The sequence below is a fragment of the Mobula birostris genome, chromosome 8, assembly GCF_030028105.1.
Source record: "Mobula birostris isolate sMobBir1 chromosome 8, sMobBir1.hap1, whole genome shotgun sequence".
NCBI lineage: Eukaryota > Metazoa > Chordata > Chondrichthyes > Myliobatiformes > Myliobatidae > Mobula > Mobula birostris.
In genome coordinates this window covers 165,329,458-165,351,070 of record NC_092377.1, presented here as the reverse complement: position 1 = coordinate 165,351,070, position 21,613 = coordinate 165,329,458, and the positions used below count along the sequence as shown (strand labels likewise).

General features: G+C 42.3%; 1 protein-coding gene across 16 annotated transcripts in view; it reads right to left on the bottom strand.

The window, feature by feature from the left end:
* LOC140201933 (myoferlin-like) overlaps positions 1-21,613 on the bottom strand; it is a 229,319-nt gene that overhangs the window by 145,481 nt on the left and 62,225 nt on the right. For all 16 annotated transcript variants that reach the window (XR_011886991.1, XM_072266755.1, XM_072266762.1 and 13 more), the window contains 5 exons: positions 18,839-18,939; positions 15,755-15,947; positions 11,049-11,204; positions 7,137-7,268; positions 3,159-3,322 (listed from right to left, as the gene is read on the bottom strand). Coding sequence is in view for 15 of the 16 variants with exons in the window: in XM_072266755.1 (XP_072122856.1) it covers positions 3,159-3,322; positions 7,137-7,268; positions 11,049-11,204; positions 15,755-15,947; positions 18,839-18,939 (746 nt within the window). In the remaining variant the exon portion in view is untranslated. The remainder of the gene's footprint in view (positions 1-3,158; positions 3,323-7,136; positions 7,269-11,048; positions 11,205-15,754; positions 15,948-18,838; positions 18,940-21,613) is intronic.

The window sequence follows — 21,613 nt, the reverse complement described above, 5'->3', positions numbered from 1 at the left end:
TCTGTAATCTTTCCAATGCTTCCACATCCTTCCTATAGTGAGGCGACCAGAACTGGACACAGTACTCCAAGTGCAGCTTAGCCAGAGTTTTATAGAACTGCATCATTACCTCGCGACTCTTAAACTCTATTCCTCAACTTATGAAAGCTAACACCCCATAAGCTTTCTTAACTACCCTATCCACCTGTGAGGCAACTTTCAGGGATCTGTGGACATGTGCCCCCAGATCCCTCTGCTCCTCCACACTACCAAGTATCCTGCCATTTACTTTGTACTCTGCCTTGGAGTTTGTCCTTCCAAAGTGTACCACCTCATACTTCACTGGGTTGAACTCCATCTGCCACTTCTCAGCCCACTTCTGCATCCTACCAAAGTCTCTCTGCAATCTTTGACAACCCTCTACACTATCCACAACACCACCAACCTTTGTGTCGTCTGCAAACTTGCCAACCCACCCTTCTACCTCATCCAGGTCGTTAATAAAAATCACGAAAAGTAGAGGTCCCAGAACAGATCCCTGTGAGACACTACTAGTCACAACCCTCCAATCCGAATATACTCCTTCCACCACAACCCTTTGCTTTCTGCAGGCAAGCCAATTCTGAATCCACCTGGCCAAACCTCCCTGGATCCCATGCCTTCTGACCTTCCCAATAAGCCTACCGTGTGGAACCTTGTCAAATGCCTTATGAAAATCCATGTAGATCACATTCACTGCGCTACCCTCATCTATATGCCTGGTCACCTCCTCAAAGAACTCTATCAGGCTTGTTAGACATGATCTGCCCTTCACAAAGCCATGCTGACTGTCCCTGATCAGACCATGTTTCTCTAAATGCCCATAGATCCTATCTCTAAGAATCTTTTCCAACAGCTTTCCTACCACAGATGGTCTATAATTACCCGGACTATCCTTACCACCTTTTTTGAACAAGGGGACAACATTCGCCTCCCTCCAATCCTCCAGTACCATTCCTGTGGGCAACGAGGACATAAAAATCTTAGCCAGAGGCTCAGCAATCTCTTCCCTCGCCTCGTGGAGCAGCCTGAGGAATATTCCGTCAGGCCCCGGGGACTTATCAGTCCTAATGTATCTTAACAACTCCAACACCTTCTCTCCCTTAATATCAACATGCTCCAGAACATCAACCTCATTCATATTGTCCTCCAAGTCATCAAGTTTCCTCTCATTGGTGAATATCAAAGAGAAGTATTCACTGAGGGCCTCGCTCACTTCCACAGCCTCCAGGCACATCTTCCCACCTTTATCCCTAATCGGTCCTACCTTTACTCCTGTCATCCTTTTGTTCTTCACATAATTAAAGAATGCCTTGGGGTTTTCCTTTACCCTACTTGCCAAGGCCTTCTCATGCCCCCTTCTTGCTCTCCTCAGCCCCTTAAGCTCCTTTCTTGCTACCCTATATTCCTCAATAGACCCATCTGATCCTTGCTTCCTAAACCTCATGTATGCTGCCTTCTTCCACCTGACTAGATATTCCACCTCACTTGTCACCCATGATTCCTTCACCCTACCATTCTTTATCTTCCTCACCGGAACAAATTTATCCCTAACATCCTGCAAGAGATCGCTAAACATCGACCACATGTCCATAGTACATTTCCCTGCAAAAACATCATCCCAATTCCTACCCGCAAGTTCTAGCCTTATAGCCTCATAATTTGTCTTTCCCCAATTAAAAATTTTCCTGTCATCTCTGATTCTACCCTTTTCCATGATAATGCTGAAGGCCAGGGAGCAGTGGTCTCTGTCCCCCAGATGCTCACCCACTGAGAGATCTCTGACCTGACCCGGTTCGTTACCTAATACTAGATCTAGTATGGCATTCCCCCTAGTCGGCCTGTCAACATACTGTAACAGGCATCAGTCCTGGACACACTTAATAAACTCTGCCCCGTCTAAACTGTTGGAATTTAAACCATTTAGAGAAAGTAAGTCGTCGGACATTTGATACATACTTTAAATTTGAAGAAACCTGGCGACCTTTTATTCAATATTTTCATATAGTTTGATTTATTGCTCTTCCAGTTACTTTCTCAAAACTTTGGATTTGATCAGAAAGTTTCTCTTTCTTCTTGCTTTCACTCTCAGTATGGGCTGCCCAGTCCCTTTTTTTTTCCTTTTTCATTTTTTTTACCCTTTGTTTTTGTTTATAGAGAATAGTGGGGTTCTTTTTTTTATATATATAAAAAATTATAAAAGTTTCTTTATCTTTTTATGAAATGATAAGAGGAGAATTGATTATCTTATTTTTTATTATATATTGTTAGATTAACACTATGTATGATCTTGATAATGTTTATTTTACCTTTTATATGTACTGTTATCGATATAGATATTTGAGATAATTCTCCCCTTGTTTGTATATATGTACTTTTTTAAAAATTAATAAAAAGATTGATAAAGAAAGAAAGAGGAATACAGGGTCAATGGCAAGATTCATATCGGTGTAGAAAAATACAGGGCCAATGGCAGGATTTGTATCGGTGTAGAAAAATACAGGGTCAATGGCAGGATTCGTATCAGTGTGAAGGAATACAGGTTCAATGGCAGGATTCGTAACAGTGTAGAAAAATACAGGGTCAATGGCAGGATTCATATCAGTGTGAAGGAATACAGGGTCAATAGCAGGATTCGTAACAGTGTAGAAAAATACAGGGTCAATGGCAGGATTTGTATCAGTGTAGAAAAATACAGGGTCAATGGCAGGATTCATATCAGTGTGGAGGAATACAGGGCCAATGGCAGGATTCATATCAGTGTGGAGGAATACAGGGTTAATGGCAGGATTTCTATGTTGTATATTCTATGAAGGAGGTCATTTAGTCAATCAGGTAATCCGATTAATGACAGTAATCCTATTCACCCACTCTACTCTGATTTTCCTGAACACGCAACACTCGAAGTAATTTATAGAGGCGAACTACCCCACCAATCATCATATCTGTGGGATGTGGGAGGAAACTGAAGAACTCATGCAGTGACAGTAAGAACATGCAAACATAATGCAGAACTAGAGGTCAAGATCGAACCTGCATTGCTTCAGGCATAAGGCAGTTGCCCCATTCTGCTCTTGTGAATTCTCTTCTATAACATCTGACACTGATGGCATAGTGAATTAGAGATGAAACAAACTCACCATTGCTCCGGATCAACAGTCCACTTTCCATCCCACTCCCAACCTTCCAGAGGGTAGAAATCTTTTTTTGAAAGCCTCATTTTGCCCATTGCATCAGAATATATTGGGTGTTGCAGTAATCCACTGGTGCCCCAATGGCCCATTACTTTTGCTTGATTTTCATACTGGAAATTAAAACATTAAGTATTATTGTCAGTTAGTTACACACAGCTTTAAAGAGATAAGGATTAGCTTCATTTGACACACGTGCATCAAAACATACAGTGAAATACATCCAAAATGCTGGAGGAACTCAGTAGGCCAGGTAGCACCCATGAAAAAAAGTACAATCGACATTTCAGGCTGAAACCTTTCGGCAGGACTGGAGAAAAAAAAGCTGAGGAGTAGATTTGAAAGGTAGGGGTAGGGGAGAGAGAAGTGCCAGGCGATAGGTGAAGCTTGGAGGGGGAGGGATGAGGCAAGGAGCTAGGAAGTTGATTGGTGAAAGAGACAGAAGGCCATGGAAGAAAGAAAAAACTGGTGGGGGGGTGGGTTGGAGGAGCACCAGGGGAAGCGATGGACAGGCAAGGAGATAACATGAGAGAGGGACAAAGGGATGGGAAATGGTCAAGGGGAGGGGGAGGCATTACTGGAAGTTTGAGAAATTGATGTTCATGCCATCAGGTTGGAAACTACCCAAGTGGAATATAAGGTGTTGTCCCTCCAACCTAAGTGTGGCCTATCCCGACAGTGGAGGAGGCCATGGATGGAAGTGGAATTAAAATGGGTGGCCACTGAGTGATCCTGCTTGTTCTGGCAGGCAGAGAGTGAAATACATCAATGACCAACACAGTCCAAAGATGTGCTGGGGCACACTGCAAGTGTCGCCAAGCTTCCGGCACCAACATAGCATGCCCACAACTTACTAACCTTAAGCTGCAAGTCTTTGGAGTTCCCACGAAGGCTCAGTTTGCAATAAAGTAGACTTTGTATTTTTTGTCCTACTTTTACTTTTTCTTGTAAAAATGTGTGTAATTTATACTTAAATTTTTTTCTTGTGAATGCCAATTAGCTGATGCAATGTGCATATGATGACGCTGCAAGTAAGTTTTTCCATTGCTTCTGTGCATACATGTACTTGTGCATATGACAAAAAACCTGTGCACTATAGAGAATGCTGAACAGTTTAAGACAGATGTAACGAAGCAGGATGGCTCAGGTTATACCATAAGATATAGGAATAGAATTAGGCCATTTGGCCCATCAAGTCTGTTCTGGCATTTCATCATGGCTGATCCATTTCCCTCTCAGCGCAAATCTTCTGCCTTCTCCCCATATCCTTTCATGCCCTGACTAATGAAGAACCTATCAGCTTCTCCCTTAAATATACCTAATGATTTGGCCTCCACAGCGATCTGTGGCAATGAATTCCACAGATTCACCACTCTCTGGCTGAAGAAGTTCCTCCTCATCTCCATTCTAAATGGATGCCTCTCTCTTCTGAAGCTGTGTCCTGTGGTCTCAAGACTCCCCCACTATAGGAAATATCCTCTCCACATCCACTCTATCAAGGCCTTTCAAAATTCAATAGGTTTCAATGAGATCCCTCCTCATTCTTTGAAATTCCAGTGAGTACAGGCTCAGAGCCATCAAACACTCCTCACATGATAAGCCTTTCAATCCTGGAATCATTTTCATGAACCCTCTTTGAACCTCCTCCAATGTAAGTACGTCCTTTCTTAGATAAGAGGCCCAAAACAGCTCACAATACTTCAAATGAGGCCTCACCAGCAATCTTATAAAGTCTCAACATTGCATCCTTGCTTTTATATTCTAGTTTATTTCCTCCACGGAGCTGAGTTGTGTGGTCTCTAGCAAAATATGAGCATCTGGCTCTAGATCTGCACTTGCCACTACCACCACCCCCCAACGCCACTCATCACGGAAACCTAACTAGGTCATAGCTGAAGAATATATTTGGCCTCAAACATGACACTTAAATGTCAACAAGATGCTTATGTGGAGTAGATAGTAACCAGCATTCTGTAGAACTATACATTGAAATTTGGAACTAGAAGGTTATTTAAGCTCTGATGAAGGCCACTGAGCTGGAAAATTTCTCTCTTCACTCGTGCTGACTGACTTGCTGGGTATTTCACCCAGCCTCTTAGTTACCCTTAATACATGGATAACTGATGAAACCTAAACTTAAAAGATGGAATATGGGCATTCTGCAATTAAAAACCATAAAAAGAGAAATACAATTTCTCTTTATAAAGGCAAATGCAATTTTAGATTAGATTAGATTATGAGGACACACAGTCCTCTTTTATTGTCATTTAGTAACACATGCATTAAGAAATGATACAATGTTCCTCCAGTATGATATCACAGAAACACAAGACAAACCAAGACTAAAAAAACTGACAAAAACCACATAATTATAACATATAGTTACAACAGTGCAAAGCAATACCGTAATTTGATAAAGAACAGACCATGGGCACAGTAAAAAAAAAGTCTCAAAGTCTCTCGAAAGTCCCATCATCTCACGCAGATGGTAGAAGGAAGAAAAAAAACTCTCCCTGCCATGAACCTCCAGCGCCGCAAACTTGCCGATGCAGCACCCGACCACAGCCGACTCTTGAGTCCGTCCGAAAACTTCGAGCCTCTGACCAGCCCTCTGACACCGAGCACCGAGCACCATTTCTGCCAAGCGCTTTGAACCCGGCCACAGACAATAGGCAAAGCCGAGGATTTGGGGCCTTCCCCTCTGGAGATTCTCGATCGCACAGTAGCAGCAGCAGTGAAGCAGGCATTTCAGCAGTTCCTCCAGATGTTCCTCCGTGCTTCTCATGTCTGTCTCCATCAAATCAGGATTGTGCATGGTACCTACTTAACAAATACGATATCATTTTGGAGTGGCCGCGCGTGCTGCATCACGTCGCCATCTTCTCCTCCCCTCAATTATAGCATTCATTACAAGATGTCTAGAATACAAGAGCAGGGATGTGATGCTGAAGCTATATAAGGCACTGGTGAGGCCTCACCTGGAGTATTGTGAACAATTTTAGGCTCCTCATCTAGGAAAAGATAGAAACATAGAAAAACATAGACGTGATGGCATTGGAGAGGATCTAGAGACGGTTCACAAGAATGCTTCCGGGAATGAAAGGGTTATCATGTGAGGAATGTTTGATGGCTCTGGGTCTATACTTGCTGGAATTTAAAAGGATGAGGGGGGAGCTCATTGAAACCTTTCAAATATTGAAAGGCCTAGACAAAGTAAATGTGGAAAGGGTGTTTCCCACGGTGGGGTGTTTAGGACAAGAGGGCACAGCCTCAGGATAGAGGGGCATCCATTTAAAACAGAGATGTGGAGAAATTTCTATAGCCAGAGGGTGGAGAGTTTGTAGAATTTGTTATCACAGGCATCTGTGAAGGCCAGGTTGTTGGGTGTATTTAAGGTGGAGATTGACAGGTTCTTGATTGGACGTGATCAAAGGTTATGGGGAGAAGGCCGGGGAATGGGGCTGAGGAGGGGGGGAAAGTATCCACCATGTTTGAATGGCAGAGCAGACTTGATGGGTCAAATGGCCTAATTCTGCTCCTATGTCTTATGGTCTTGTGCAGATTCATAGATGACAAATGGGCTATGAAGAGAGATATACACCATACACCAGTCCACCAGAAGGTAAAGGGGAGGAACAAAAGAAGAACACAATTCTGAACACAATGCTAAAATCTTGACCGCCATGGAACCAGGTAATCAGTGCAATGATGGGTGCTTTCAGCATTTCCATGTGTGAACTAACCATTGCAGTTGTAAGGTGGTATGAGCTAACCACCTATCTGAGAACACCTTGACACATCTCTACTGTCTCATATCAAGTTTCCTCAAAAAACAACATAAAGACACATATTTTTGAGTAGTTGCAGAACCAAATAATTGTTAAGCTGATCCCACAATTTTTTAATAGTTTCAAACATTGAACTTACTCTTTCTGCAGCAACCATAAATTTTCCATCAACGAGCTTCTCAAACTCCTCTTCATCCGAAGACAACCCCAGCCAAATCCATAAGCGAAGCTGAGCTGCAATCCGCATTTCGTGAGTCTTGTCCAGGGGGTACTGTCAACAGCAATGCAAAAGTTCAGCGATTAATCAACATATAGGAATTTATTAAAGATGTAACAGTGGTTAAAACAATGAGATATCATTTCATTGCCAAGTTCAAAGTGCAAAATAAACTTATTATCAAAGTACATATATTTCACCATATACTACCCTGAGATTAATGTTCTTACAGGCATTCACAGTAGATAGAAATAAATGCAGTGGATTCAATGAAAAACTACAAAGACTGACAAACAACCAATGTGCAAAGGAAGACAAACTGTCCAAATACAATTTTAAAAAAGTAGTCCTTCTGAAAACACTCAGGCAATGTACAACTCAAGGAGAAGGCAACACCCTCTAAAAATAGCACTTATGAAATCACAAGAAAAAGTTTGTACCTTGGCTGCATCATGTGTTTCTCCATAGAAACACTGAGACACAAGAAACTGTAGATACTGGAATCTGGAGCAAAATAAACTACTAGAAGAAATTAGTGGATCAAGCAGCATCTAAGGAGGCAAAAGGTTGATGTTTCAGATCAAGATCCTGCATAAAAACTGAGATGGGAGAGGGAAGACAGTCATTACGCAGATGTCGGGGGGTGGGTGGGGGGAAGAATGGAGGAAGAGAAATTGTAAGACAGGACAGGGAGGAGGATGGTAAAGACAGGATGTTGATTTTGTAGGGAGGGATGATGGGCAGATGGAATCATTTGTTCGCTCGTTATGTATCATGTCATATGACACAGACGATCATGGTCTTTCCATGGCCGTTATTGCTCTTGGCCAGTTTTTCTACAGAAGTGGCTCACCATTGCCTTCTTCTGGGCAGGGACTTTACAAGACAGGTGACCTCAGCCATTATCAATACTTTTCAGAAATTGTTTGCCTGGCTTCAGTTCTCGCAAAACCAGGACTTGTGATATGTATCAGCTGCTCATTCGGCCATCCACCACCTGCTCCCGTGGCTTCACCTGTTCCTGATCCGGGGCAAAGCAGGTGCTACACCGAGCCCAAGGGTGACCTGTAGGCCAGCAGAGGGAAGAAGCACTTAGACCTCCTTTGGTAGAGACTTATCTCCACCTCGCCACCCAAAATGAAATCATATGGGGGGGCCAAAGTGTCTTGACGATGAAGGGGATGAAAAGTGGAAAAGGTGAACAAACTCTCACACTCCTTCCTACTCCCACACTGTCTGATCTGTCCTCAACCGCTAATGAGGCCAAATGCAAACCAGAGAACAATATAATCAGAAAAGATACTGGAACCCCAGAGTAACACACAACGAAGTACTAGAGGAACTCGGCAGGTCAGGCAGCATCTATTGAAATGAGTAAATAGTCGAGCTGAGATTACTCATCAGAACTAGAAAGGAAGAGAGAAGCAGTGTCTGTTCTCATAAAATACTATTCTGTGCACCAAAGTGGATAATTTTCCACAAATTTTCTGTGTTATATTGATTCTGTCACATGTCACACACTCACTCTCAGATTGTTCAAAAGATTCAAAGATTCAAAAAAAAATTTTATTGTCATTCTAACCGTACATCAGCTCTGCAGGGCAGAATGAGACAGCGTTTCCCAGGAGCAGTGCAATCATAACATAACAAACACAACACTAAATAATAAACATAGCAATAAATAGTAAAACACAACAGCCACATGTCAGTTAAAATCAAGTTATAAGTGTCCAGTGCAAGTTAAAAGTGTCCAAAGCAGAGTCAGGTAGAGCAGCTATTTAGCAGTCTGACTGCCTTTGGGAGGAAGCTGTTTAGTAGCCTTGTGGTTTTAGTTTTGATGCTCCTGTACCGTCTGCCTGATGGCAGAAGAACAAACAGTTCATGGAGAGGGTGTGAGGGGTCTTTAATGATGTACCGTGTCTTCTGGAGGCATCGACTCTGAAAGAGGTCTTGGACAGAAGGTAGGGAGACCCCAATAACCTTCTCTGCTCCCCTAACCAAGTGATGTTGAAGTCTTTCCTGTTTCAATATATAACCAAAGTCTATATGGCTTGTGATAAATCTGCTAGTGCCTCCCTAAATCCAGCGAGAAGCAAATAATATTCCAGTAGAGGCCTCCTTTTGAGTGAAGGTCTTTGTTTTGTACTCTTATACATAAGGAAGCTTCTCTTCTGTTTCAATAAAAGCCCTATTAAATAGTCCTACTACCTTTAAATATTGTAAACCTATTAGTCCATCTCCTAAGTACCTCAGTTCTTTTTAAATAGTTCCACTTAGCTTCTGTTAGTTTATAATTGGACATGTGGTAAATATCTATTATAACACACAGCATGCAAACAGCAACAAGCAGGAAAAGCTGCCTATAGACTGATGGGTACATTACAGATGTACTGCAGCTGTCAATTGATTCAAACTCTGTGCAACCACCTCAACTCTAGCATTTCCAGGTGAAATACTGTAACCTATAGCTAACTTCTGAAACTCTACAATCCACTGGAAGAGCGCACACACACTGCTGGAGGAACTCAGGCCAGACAGTACCTATAGAAAGAAATAAAGAGCCAATGTTTTGGGGCTGAGACCCTTCATTCAGGATTGTTTACAATTCCATTGCACCTGATTTACAGTCTTGGAACAGCTTGAGACCTGAAATGTCGACTGTCCTCTACAGATGCTGCCTGACCCCTTGAGTTCCTTCGAAAGATCATTTTTTGAACAATATACAGCACAGTATGTAAGGACTTCTGGTAAGAAGGCAACATAATCAGATGCAATGACCACTCTGGGGCCAACCAAAGGTGATTTGTTTCCTTTTTTTTAAAAAAGTATCTTTTTTATGATTGCAAGACAATGCTGGACATTAAGAACTTCAAATTCTGCAGGTCTAACCCATCAATGAGCTGCTCACTTGTAGAGGAGCTGAACTTGGTGCTACAGAGGGGCATCAGAGTCAGTACGAAAAGGCGGTGTGCAGTCTAACAGTGAGTGATTATCTTGAATATTTTTCTTTTGATTGCAAGACCCTGTTGGACATTGGTAATGTAAAATACTGCAAGTCTAGTTCACTGGTTTGTTGGTGAGCCTCGGTAGCAGCGAGGACTAGGCCTCAAGCTGTGGGGTCACCTGTTGCAGCAATCCAGGAGAAGAGACACCAGATGCGATGTGCTAGACTGGGGATTGGTCCCTCCCTTGATGCTGCCCTCCAGTATTTGCTAGGGAAAGACAAGCTAGATTGAGGGTGTGCATATATTGGACTGTGGACTGCAAAGAATTGCTTGTTCTTGCCGATACACCCATGCACCACCAACTTACAGGACATGACACTCAGGGCCTTGGGCTATGTATTTTTTTGTGTGACTCCATGTTCACTGCTATCTTACTATTGGCACTGTGTTTAGCACTGTGGCTCTGGAGGAACTCTATTTCGTTTGGCTGTATTCATGGGTGTACACGCATGTTTGAACAACAACTAAATTTGAATTTGAACTTGAACTTGTTGATCCCTCTGAGCAATGCTCCCTTGCACCCTCTCCATTCTTTCTCTCTCCTTTTTAGGTCACATGCTCAAAAGCATCTATATAAATGAGTGAAATGAGTGAACTGAGTGGCATAAGGATGACCCAAGCCAAACAAGTAGGACGTCAAACTACCTTACCATATTTCATCCTCACCATTTGTAAATTAGCTGTTCTTCAGGTTCAGTCAAATAACTACAACTACTAAAATACTACTGCCTCTGCACATAAATTTGAAAGCAAAGTGTACAAAGCCCTTGGATGAAGAAACATAAGGCAAACTTCTAAGTCTAGATGTTTCTGAGAAATTTTGACTCACCTTCAGAAACACGGTCTGCCATTTCCCACAAAACTTCCCACAATATTTCCTGCTGTCACTGGAAAACAGAACTGAGTGTGCTTTGATCCGAGCATAAGCGATTCGTTTCTCTCCACACATCATCCATATTATGATGTCAGGCAGGCTGTTCTGAGGCTACAAGATCAGAATAAAATGTGCAAACTGTTACTTATTGTTTTCAAAGTGTCAATCTATTAACATTCCCTTCTCCATTTCAATTGTTCACTTTCAACTGAGAATAAGCTCTAATTCAGGACAGTCTGTATATCTTTGTCTGTCTGACTAATCTGATTGAACTTTGTGGAGGTATTGAAGGCAAATGATAAAGGCAGAGCAGCGGATGTTGATTCCGTAGATTTTAGTAAGGCTTTCAACTAGATTCCAAATACTCATCTATAAAATTGGAGTGCATACGATGTACAGAGAGTTGGCTAATTGCATCTAAAATTGGCTTGCCATGGTAGTGGTGGATGGGTCTCATTCTGGCTGGTGATCTATGACTGGTGGTGTTCCACAGAGATATTTACTGGGACTTCTGATGTTTGTCACCTATTGCAAAGTGCTTTGAAAAACTGGTTCCATCACATCTGAAATCCTGTCTGCCCACTACCCTGGACCCCCACCAATTTGCCTATCGCACCAACAGGTCAATAGAGGACGCCATCTCCACGGCACTTCACTCTGCTCTGACCCACCTGGACAGCCCCAACTCTTATGTCAGAATGCTGTTCATTGACTTCAGTTCAGCATTCACTACTGTGATCCCCTCCAAGCTGATCACCAAACTTCGCCAGCTTGGTATCAGTTCATCCCTCTGCAATTGGACCTTGGACTTTCTGACTAACAGACCCCAATCAGTTAAGTTAGACAACCTCTCCTCCTCCACTCTCACCCTGAACACCGGTGTGCCTTAAGGCTGTGTGCTGAGCCCTCTTCTGTACTCCCTTTTCACCTATGACTGTGTTCCTGTACATGGTTCTAACTCCATAATCAAGTTCACAGACAACACCACGGTGGTTGGCCTGATCACAGTGATGATGAGACGGCCTACAGGGACAAGGTCCAGCACCTGGCCACGTGGTGTGCCGACAACAACATGGCCCTTAACACCCAGAAGACCAAGGAGATCATTGTGGACCAGGCATGCTAGGAGCCACACTCATGTCCCCATCTACATCAACGGAGCTGTAGTGGAGCATGTATCAAGCTTCAAATTCTTTGGTGTCCACATTTCCGAGGATCTCACCTGGTCCCTGAACTCCTCCATCCTGATCAAAAAGGTGCAACAGCGCCTTTATTTCCTGCAGAGCATCAAGAAAGCTCACCTCTGCCCCAGGATACTGACGGACTTTTACCGCTGTACCACTGACAGCATACTCACCAACTGCACCTCAGTGCGGTATGGCAATTGTCCCATATCGGACTGCAAAGCACTCCAGCGTGTGGTGAAAACTGCCCAGCGGAATGGCCCATCATTGAGAACATCTACCATAAACGCTGTCTGGGCAGGGCAAAAAGCATTATCAAGGATGCATCTCACCCTAACCATGGACCTTTTACTCTCCTCCCATCTGGTAGGCACTACAGGAGCCTCCGCTCCCGCACCAGCAGGCACAGGAAGACCTTCTTCCCTGAGGCTGTGGCCCTGCTGAACCTCACATCACAGCGCTAAGCAGTATTGCACCCATAATGTACTGTCTCAGTACTTTTATATTTGTGTGCTGTAGCACTTACTTTTTAATTCGCAGTTATTTTGTAAATAACACTATTCTTTGCATTTCTGGTCAGATGCTAACTGCATTTCATTGGCTTTGTATCTGTACTTGGCACAATGACAATAAAGTTGAATCTAATCTAATCCAATCTATATAAATTATAGGGATGAAAATGTGAGTAAGATTAGTAGTGTTGTGAATTGCACAGAAGATTGCTAAAGGATACAGAGGAATATGGATCAGTAGCAGATATGCATGGAGAAGCTGTAGATGGAATTTAATATGTCAACTGCGAAGCGCTGCACTTTGGAGATCCAATATAAAGAGAACATAGTTAATAGAGTCATAGAGCTTACTGCACATTCACATGCCTTTTGGCCCATGCCAAACTGCTATTCTACCTAGTCCCATCAACCTGCACCTGAACCATAGCACTCTGTACCCCTCAGGTCCAGGTACTTATCCAAACTTCTCTTAAGCAGTGAAATCCACCACTTCTTCTTGCAGCCCACTTCACACTCGCACTTCCCTCAGATCCTGTGGGAGACTAGTGCAGAAGTTGAAGGGCCCTAGCAGAGATATTTAAAACATCCCTAGCAATCTGGGAATACAGATCCCTAATTCCTTCAAAGTGGCGTCATATGTAGATAAAGTCATAGAGAAAGCTTTTGGCACACTGGTCTTCATAAATCAATGTACTGATTACAGGAGTTGGAATGCTATGTTGAAATTATATAAGACGTTGGTGAGGCTTAATTTGTAGTATTGTGTCTAGTTTTGGTCACCTACCTACAGTAAGACGTAAATAAGATTGAAAGAGTTCAGAAAAAATTTACGAGGATATAAGTTATAGGGAAACTTCGAAAAAGTTAGGAATTTTTCCTTAGAACGTAGTTTGAGGGGAGGTATACAAAATTATGAGGGATATACATAGGATAAATGTAAGCAGGGTTTTTCCACTGAAGTTGGCTGACACCAGAACTAGAGGTTATAGGTTAAAGGTGAAACGTTTAATGTTCAAGGGAAACATGAGGGGGAACTTCTTCACTCAGAGCATGGTGAGTGTGTGGAATGAGCTGTCAGCACAAATAGTGGATGCAGGATCAATTTCAACACAAGAAATATTTGGATAGGTACATGGATGAGAGGGATACAGAGATCTATGGTTCAGGTGCCAGTCATTGCGACTAGGAAGGCTAATAGTTCTGCATGGACTAGATCAGCTGAAGGGCCTGTTTCTATGCTGTGGTGTCCTATGACTCTTCAAAAAAGATTCCTCTTGGGTTCCCCTTAAATATTTCACCTTTCAGCCTCAACCCATTAGCTCTAGTTCTAGTCTCACTCAACTTCAGTGGAAACCCCTACTTGCATTAATCCTACCTATACCCCTCATAATTTTGTAAACAAAAATATCACGATCCTCAAGAGGATTGATGATCAGAGGGATCGTGGGGTCCAGATACTGTACATGGCTCCATAAAAGTGGGCACAAAGTGTAACCATGATCTTCAAAGACCTTTCTTGACTGTTCTGACTGTACACTATCTGCTTAACTCTTGACTTGCTGCAACTTCCGTTCTACAGTTGACCCTCCTTATCTGCGAGTTCCACATGCACGAGTTCAACCAACCGCGAATCGGGAAAACCTGGAAGTTCTCTCTCCAGCACTCATCGTTCGAGCATCGTTTGCCTCGCGTCTTGTTCGTTTGCTAATTTGTTTCTGTGAAAAAATGGCTCCTAAAAAGCAATTACGTGGTCAAAGTAATTCCTCAAAGGCTAAGAGGGAGGGTAAAGTGCTACCTCTCGCTGAAAAATTAGAAATATTAGATCTTTTGAAAAGTGGCATGTTGCATTCTGAAGTGGGCCGTAAGGTCGGTAAGAACGAATCGAGCATTTGCACAATAAAGCAGAAAGGAGCTGAAATTCATGGAAGTGTTAGCGCTAGGGATGGCTGCCTGGCTATGTAAAGTGCTACAGCCTCAAGAACTTAAAGATCACAGGAGAATCGGCATCGGCTGATGCCGAGGCGGCATCAGCGTTCCCAAAGAGCTACGATGGTTGCGTCTGTACTGAACATGTAATGACTTTTTTTCTTGTCATTATTGCCTAAACAATACAGTATAACACTTCTCCATGAATTGTCACCTTGTCGTGCTGGAGAAGCTTGTGTGGTCCTGTGATCCCGAGAGCAATGCCGTCTGAAGCTATGCTCCTGGTAGGGTCACCCATGGCGGTAAGGTCGAGGGTGAGGTCCCTGACAAAGAACAATCCAACCAAGACCTCAACGGTGGAACAGGCGGATGAAGTTACTTCGAACCCAACGGCTGTGAAGGCGGATGAAGGCTGCAACAAATCCATCAGCTCCAATCGTTGTGGTTTCCATGCCATTGGAATCAGTTGGTTGATTTGTGAAGTATCGTGTGCTTCTTAGAGTGCAACATCAAGTACACGTTAAACACACAGGAGTCTTCACTCTGTGGGCCACTTCTTCACAACAAAGACCATCATCTTCGACTTCGAGGGATAGCCACGACGATGACAGTATAACAACTATTTACACAGCAGTTACATTGTAGTATTATAAGTCAACGGAACAGAAACACTGCGGGCGGTGAGTCCTGTGCTGCCCTGGGTCCTAAAGTCCACCGGCACTGAGACAGGTTAAATAAGGTCCAGAACTACCTTGGGTCCTAAAGTCCACCCACACTGAGCCAGGTTAAATAAGGGACTTGAGCATCCGCCTTTTTTGGTATCTGCGGGCGGTCTCAGCACCAATCCCTTGCGGATAAGGAGGGCCAACTGTACTAGTCAAAATCTGTTTTTAACACTCACTAAACATATTATGTAACTTTTCAATCTTGCTGAAATGCAATCAGTCCAGAGTTTGTCAAAATTAATCTAACTTTGAACAATGAACATAACTTTGGAAAATTCTCCTTTTACACTTTTATTAAGCACTAGAAAGCAAACCTCCTTTGCTACTGACGTGAGCCTCTCAATCCAGTCTTCGACTTCAGGCAGCTTGTCTTGGGCATCAATCTTTCGATCCCTTAGTTTCTCTGCAAATTTCCTAATTTTCTTAAGAGTGGTAATTTGCTGATTATACAGGTAGCGATCGAGAACAGTCACATGGGGCAGCTTTGTCAACACTGGGAGTGGCTGACTACAATAGGGAAGAAAAGAATAAAAAAAAGCTATAAGATTTAAACAGTGGAGGGTATCCAAATGCAATACACTACTAGTGTAGGAAGCTTTGCTATCATGAAGCCAAAACATTGCTTAGGCTGAATGACAATCATCAAGCTATAGGGGACAGGTATCGAGGCAGGAAACTATAATATGCTCCAAATATGGGGGCCCAACACTGGTTAACTATAGAAAGAATCAGGGATTAAGGTCTGTCCCAGTTAACTGCCTTAACCCAAGAGAGTCAATGCATTACCTGCATTTGCCACATCAGGGATCTCTCACAGGGACAGTCATTATACCACTGACCTTTGGTTTATCATTGTTGATTCCTAGTAATTCGCAAAGGACGTCAGAGTAGGAGTCACAGAACCGTAAGTCATGGAACACTACACTTCCATAGACTATATGCCTTTCTTCCGAGTAAATACACATGAAAAAAATCCATTTAAGTGCTCCCCAAATCTCTTTCAACTCAATGCGTAGATAACCACTCTGATTTTCCAGATGACTAATCTTGTCCCTTGCTATCCTCTTGCTCTTAATATATGTCTAGAAGCCCTTAGGATTCTCTTTCACCTTGTTTGCTAGAGCAACTTCATGCCTTCTTTTAGAGCTCCTGATATCCTTCTTAAATATTTTCTTGCATTTCTTATTCTCCCCAAGTACCTCATTTGTTTCTGCCTACCTATACCTGCTGTGCACCACCCTCTTTTTCTTAACCAGAGCCTCAATATCTGTTGAAAACCAAGGTACCCAAAACCTGTAATCCTTAGTGTTAGGGTTAGGGTGGAGTCATCATACAAAAAAAAATATAAAATTATCATTCAAGGAGGCATCGAGAAACAACCATTTACTTTCAATAAACTCCAATTATCTGGGACAGCCAAGATGCTCAGCTTCCAGAGGCACATTACAAAAAAAGGGAAATAAGCAAGAAAATTTGTTGTTTGCATCATTGTAGATATTTGAACATAAATTACGACACACGAGACAGCCACTTGACCCACTGGATCGATGCTGGCTCACAAAAGGAAATACCATCACTCCCATTACCCTCTATTTTACTGAGGCAATGCCATTTACAGAGCTGAAATTTTATAAGACATTAGTCAGAATGCACTTGGTGTATTGTGAGCAGTTTTGGGCCCCTTATCTAAGAAGAATGTGCTGACATTGGTGAGGGTCTAGAGGAGAATCAGAATCAGGTTTAATATCACTGGCATATCTCGTGAGATTTGTTGTTATGCAGCAGCAATACATAAAACAAAAAACTGCAAAATACGTTATATGTATTTATATATACACATACACATATACACCAGCATCCTGACATTGAGTGTGTGCGTTCAGGCTCCTGTACCTCCTTCCCAATGGTGGCAATGAAAAGAAGGCATGTGCTGGGTGATGGGGGTCCTTAATGATAGATACCAGAATGATTCCAGGAATGAAAAGCTAATATATGAGGAGTGTTTGATGGCTCTGGACCTGTACTTGCTGGAGTTTAGAAAAATGAGGGAAATCTCATTGAAGCCTATCTAATATTGAAAGGCCTAGATGGAGTGGACATGGACAGGATGCTTCTAATAGTGGGGGAGTCTAGGAACCAAAGGGCACGCCTCAGAATACAAGGATATCCCTTTAGAACAGAAATGAGGAGGAATTTCTTCAGCCAGAGGGTGGTGAATTTTTTAATTTATTCCCATAGATGGCTGTGAAGGCCAAGTGACTGGGTACATTTAAAGCAGAGGTTGATTGGTTCTTGATTATTAAAGGCATAAAAGGTTATGGGGACAAAACAGGGGAAGGCTTTTGTTTCTGTGTGGATGAAGATTATCATCACCAAGGAGCAATGTTGCATTATGGGTGAAACAGTTACCATTTTAATTCATCACATGTTCTCAGGTTACAGCCAAATGCAGAAGTATTGTTCAATATTTGCTCACAATGTACACTCAAAAGAAGCAAGTTCTTGTTCACATACTAACAACAGAAGCAGGAGTAGACCATTTGGTCCCTTACACCTGGCTCTACCATCCAACATGATCATGGCCCAATATCTTACCTCAGCTCCAATTTCCTGCACTACTCCAATATCCCTTTATCCCCATGATATAGAAAAATCTATTCATGTCCATCTTGAACACATTAAGCGACTGGACCTCCATAATCCTTTCGAGTGGAAAATCTCAGAGATTCAATACATCTGGGTTAAAAAAAGATTCTGCATGGGGATCTTTTATTTTCTCATCCCTCCACCCCTCACTGACCCAACACTGAACTGAGTCAACAACCAATGGTCTCACTCTACAACTCATCTTCTCAGTAATATTTATTTATTTGTTATTCTTTTCTTTATTTTGTACGCACGGTTTGTCTTCTTTTGCACACCGGTAGTTTGTCAGTCTTTGTATGTAATTTTTCATTGATTCTTTTGCACTTCTTTGTTCTACTGTGAATGCTTACAAGAAAATGAATGTATGACATGTATGTACTCTGATAATAAAATTAGTTTGAATTTTGTACCTTCATCCACAGTACAGACATGCAGGCTAAGAGAAATATCAACTTTACAGATACCCTGCCAAACCCAAAATATATTTTACAAAATGAGGTCTTTTATTTTTTGATAGCCAATTTGGAGAGAAATTTTGTCAATAGATTGTGTATGCCATTCTTGCATATTGAAACCACAATGGATAAAAGACTCAATGAATCATATAAAAATGGCCTAAACAAACTCACCAAGACTTATCAAGAGAGGGGGAAGACTTTGACCTTGTCATTAAATAGTACACCTGGTCCCAGGAGAATAAGTTAATTGTTTAATCCAAAGTTCTTTTGTGGCTTGTACTCAGAGCTACCTACCTGCAATCTTTCACCACACGGTCAAGCATCTTCATCCACATCCCTGTGAGTCGAGCTCCTTCAGATGGCACAGTTAGTTTGATGTCCTCCAAACTGGCTTTCTAAAATAAGTAAAATAACAATTCAGTATTATTAGAAAAAGTATCTAATATTTCACAATTTACCCTTCCCCAAACTGCTGTTTGGCATCTACACTCAGTGGCCACGTTGTTATGTACCCCCTAAACCTAACAAAGTGGACACAGTGTTAACGATCATGGTCTGCTGCTGTTCAGGGAAGCTCTTCTGCAGACCATTGTTGTAACGTGTGGTTATTTGAGTTACTGGCATATTACTGTCAGCTTGAAACAGTCTGACCATTCTCTTCTGACCTCTCTCATTAACAAGGCATTTTCGCCCATAAAGTTGCTGCTCACCGGATGTTTTTGTTTGTTTTTTGCACCATTCCCTGTGAACTCTAGACCGTCGTGTGTGAAAATCCCAGGATATCAGCAGTTTCTAAGATACTCAAACCACCCGGTCTGGCACCACCTCCACAGCAAAGTCACTTACAGTGGCATGCAAAAGTTTGGGCACTCCTGGTCAAAATTTCTGTTACTGTGAATAGCTAAGCGAGTAAAAGATGAACTGATTTCCAAGAGGCATAAAGTTAAAGATGACACATTTTTTTAATATTTTCAGCAAGAAAACTTTTTTATTTCCATCTTTTACAGTTTCAAAATAACAAAAAAGGAAAAGGGCCCAAAGCAAAAGTTTGGGCACCCTGCACGGCAGTACTTAATAACACCCCCTTTGGGAAGTATCACAGCTTGTAAACGCTTTTTGTAGCCAGCTAAGAGTCCTTCAATTCTTGTTTGGGGAATTTTCGCCCATTCTTCCTTGCAAAAGGCTTGTAGTTATGTGAGTTTCTTGGGCCGTCTTGCATGCACTGCTCTTTTGAGGTCTATCCACAGATTCTCGATGACGTTTAGGTCAGGGGACTGTGAGGGCCATGGAAAAAACTTCAGCTTGTGCCTCTTGAGGTAGTCCATTGTGGATTTTGAGGTGTGTTTAGGATCATTATCCTGTTGTAGAAGCCATCCTCTTTTCATCTTTGGCTTTTCTACAGACGGTGTGATGTTTTCTTCCAGAATTTGCTGGTATTTAATTGAATTCATTCTTCCCTCTACCAGTAAATGTTCCCCGTGACACTGGCTGCAACACAAGCCCAAAGCATGATCGATCCACCCCCGTGCTTAACAGTTGGAGAGGGGTTCTTTTCATGAAATTCTGCACCCTTTTTTCCTCGAAACATACCTTTGCTCATTGCGGCCAAGAAGTTCTATTCAAAAGGTTCAAATGAACATCTAAACAAGCCTGATGCATTTTGGAAACCAGTCCTGTGGACTGATAAGTTAAAATAGAACAGGTCGTATGCTACACTTTTATCTCCACTGCAATATACAGAGCTTTTTTTATTTTTTTGATAATAAGACACCTAATACTAAATTAACTTGTCATGCACTTTTATCCTTTTCTTCAGTTTATTACTTCAAACCTCTCTCCTATCACAAGCTTTCCCATGGCTCTACATTTGCTTAAATGTTGCTATTACTGAACATTTTCCAGTTCTAATGAATCACAGAATCAGTTTTAATATCACCAGCATGTGTTGCAAAATTTGTTAACTTTGCAAAAAACAGAAAGAGAAAGTATTGAGGTAGTGTTTATGGGTTCAATGACCACTCAGAAATCGGATGGCAGAGGGGGAGAAGCTGTTTCTGAATCACTGAGTGTGTGCCTTCAGGTTTCTGTACCCACTTCATGATGGTAACATGTCCTGGGTGGTGGGGGCCCTTCATGATGGACGCCATCTTTTTGAGATATCGCTTCTTGAAGGTGTCTTGTATACATTGCAGACTAGTGCCCATAATGGAGCTGACTAATTTAACAACACTATGCAGTTTAATTCAATCCTGCGCAGTAACCACCCCGCCATACCAGACAATGATGCAGCCAGTTAGAATGGTCTCTGTGGTACAGCTGTAGAAATTTGCAAGTGTTTTAGGCAACATACCAAATCTCAAATTCCTAATGAAATATAGCCGCTGGCTTGCCTTCTTTATAGCTGCATCAATATGTTGGGACCAAGTTAGGTGTTCAGAGACATTGACACCTAGGAACTTGAAATTGCTTACTCTCTGTACTTCTGATCCCTCTATGAGGACTGGTATGTGTTCCCTTGCTGAAGTCCACAATCAACTCTTTAGTCTTCCTGATGCTAAGTGCAAAGCTGTTGCTGTGACACCATTCAACTAGCTGGTATATATCATTAGATGGCATTTGAGCTGTGCCTAGCCACACAGTCATGCATGTAGAGAGAGTAGAGAAGTGGGCTAAGCACACGTCCCTGAGGTGCACCAGTGTTAACTGTCAGTGAGGTGGAGATGTTATTTCCAATCTGCACAGATTGTGGTCTTCCAGTTAGGAAGTCGAGGATCCAGTTGCAGAGGGAGGTACAGAGGCCCAGGTTCTGTAGCTTTTCAATTAGGACTGTAGGAAAGATGGTGTTAAACGCTGAAATGTAGTCAATAAACAGCATCCTGACATAGGTATTTGTATTGTCCAGGTGATCCAAGGCCACATGGAGAGTCAATGAGATCATGTCTGCCATAGACCTATTGTGGCAATACACAAATTGCAGTGGGTCCAGGTCTTTGCTGAGGCAGGAGTTGATTCTAGCCATGACCAACATTTCGAAGTACTTCATAGATGTGAGTGCTACCGGACGATAGT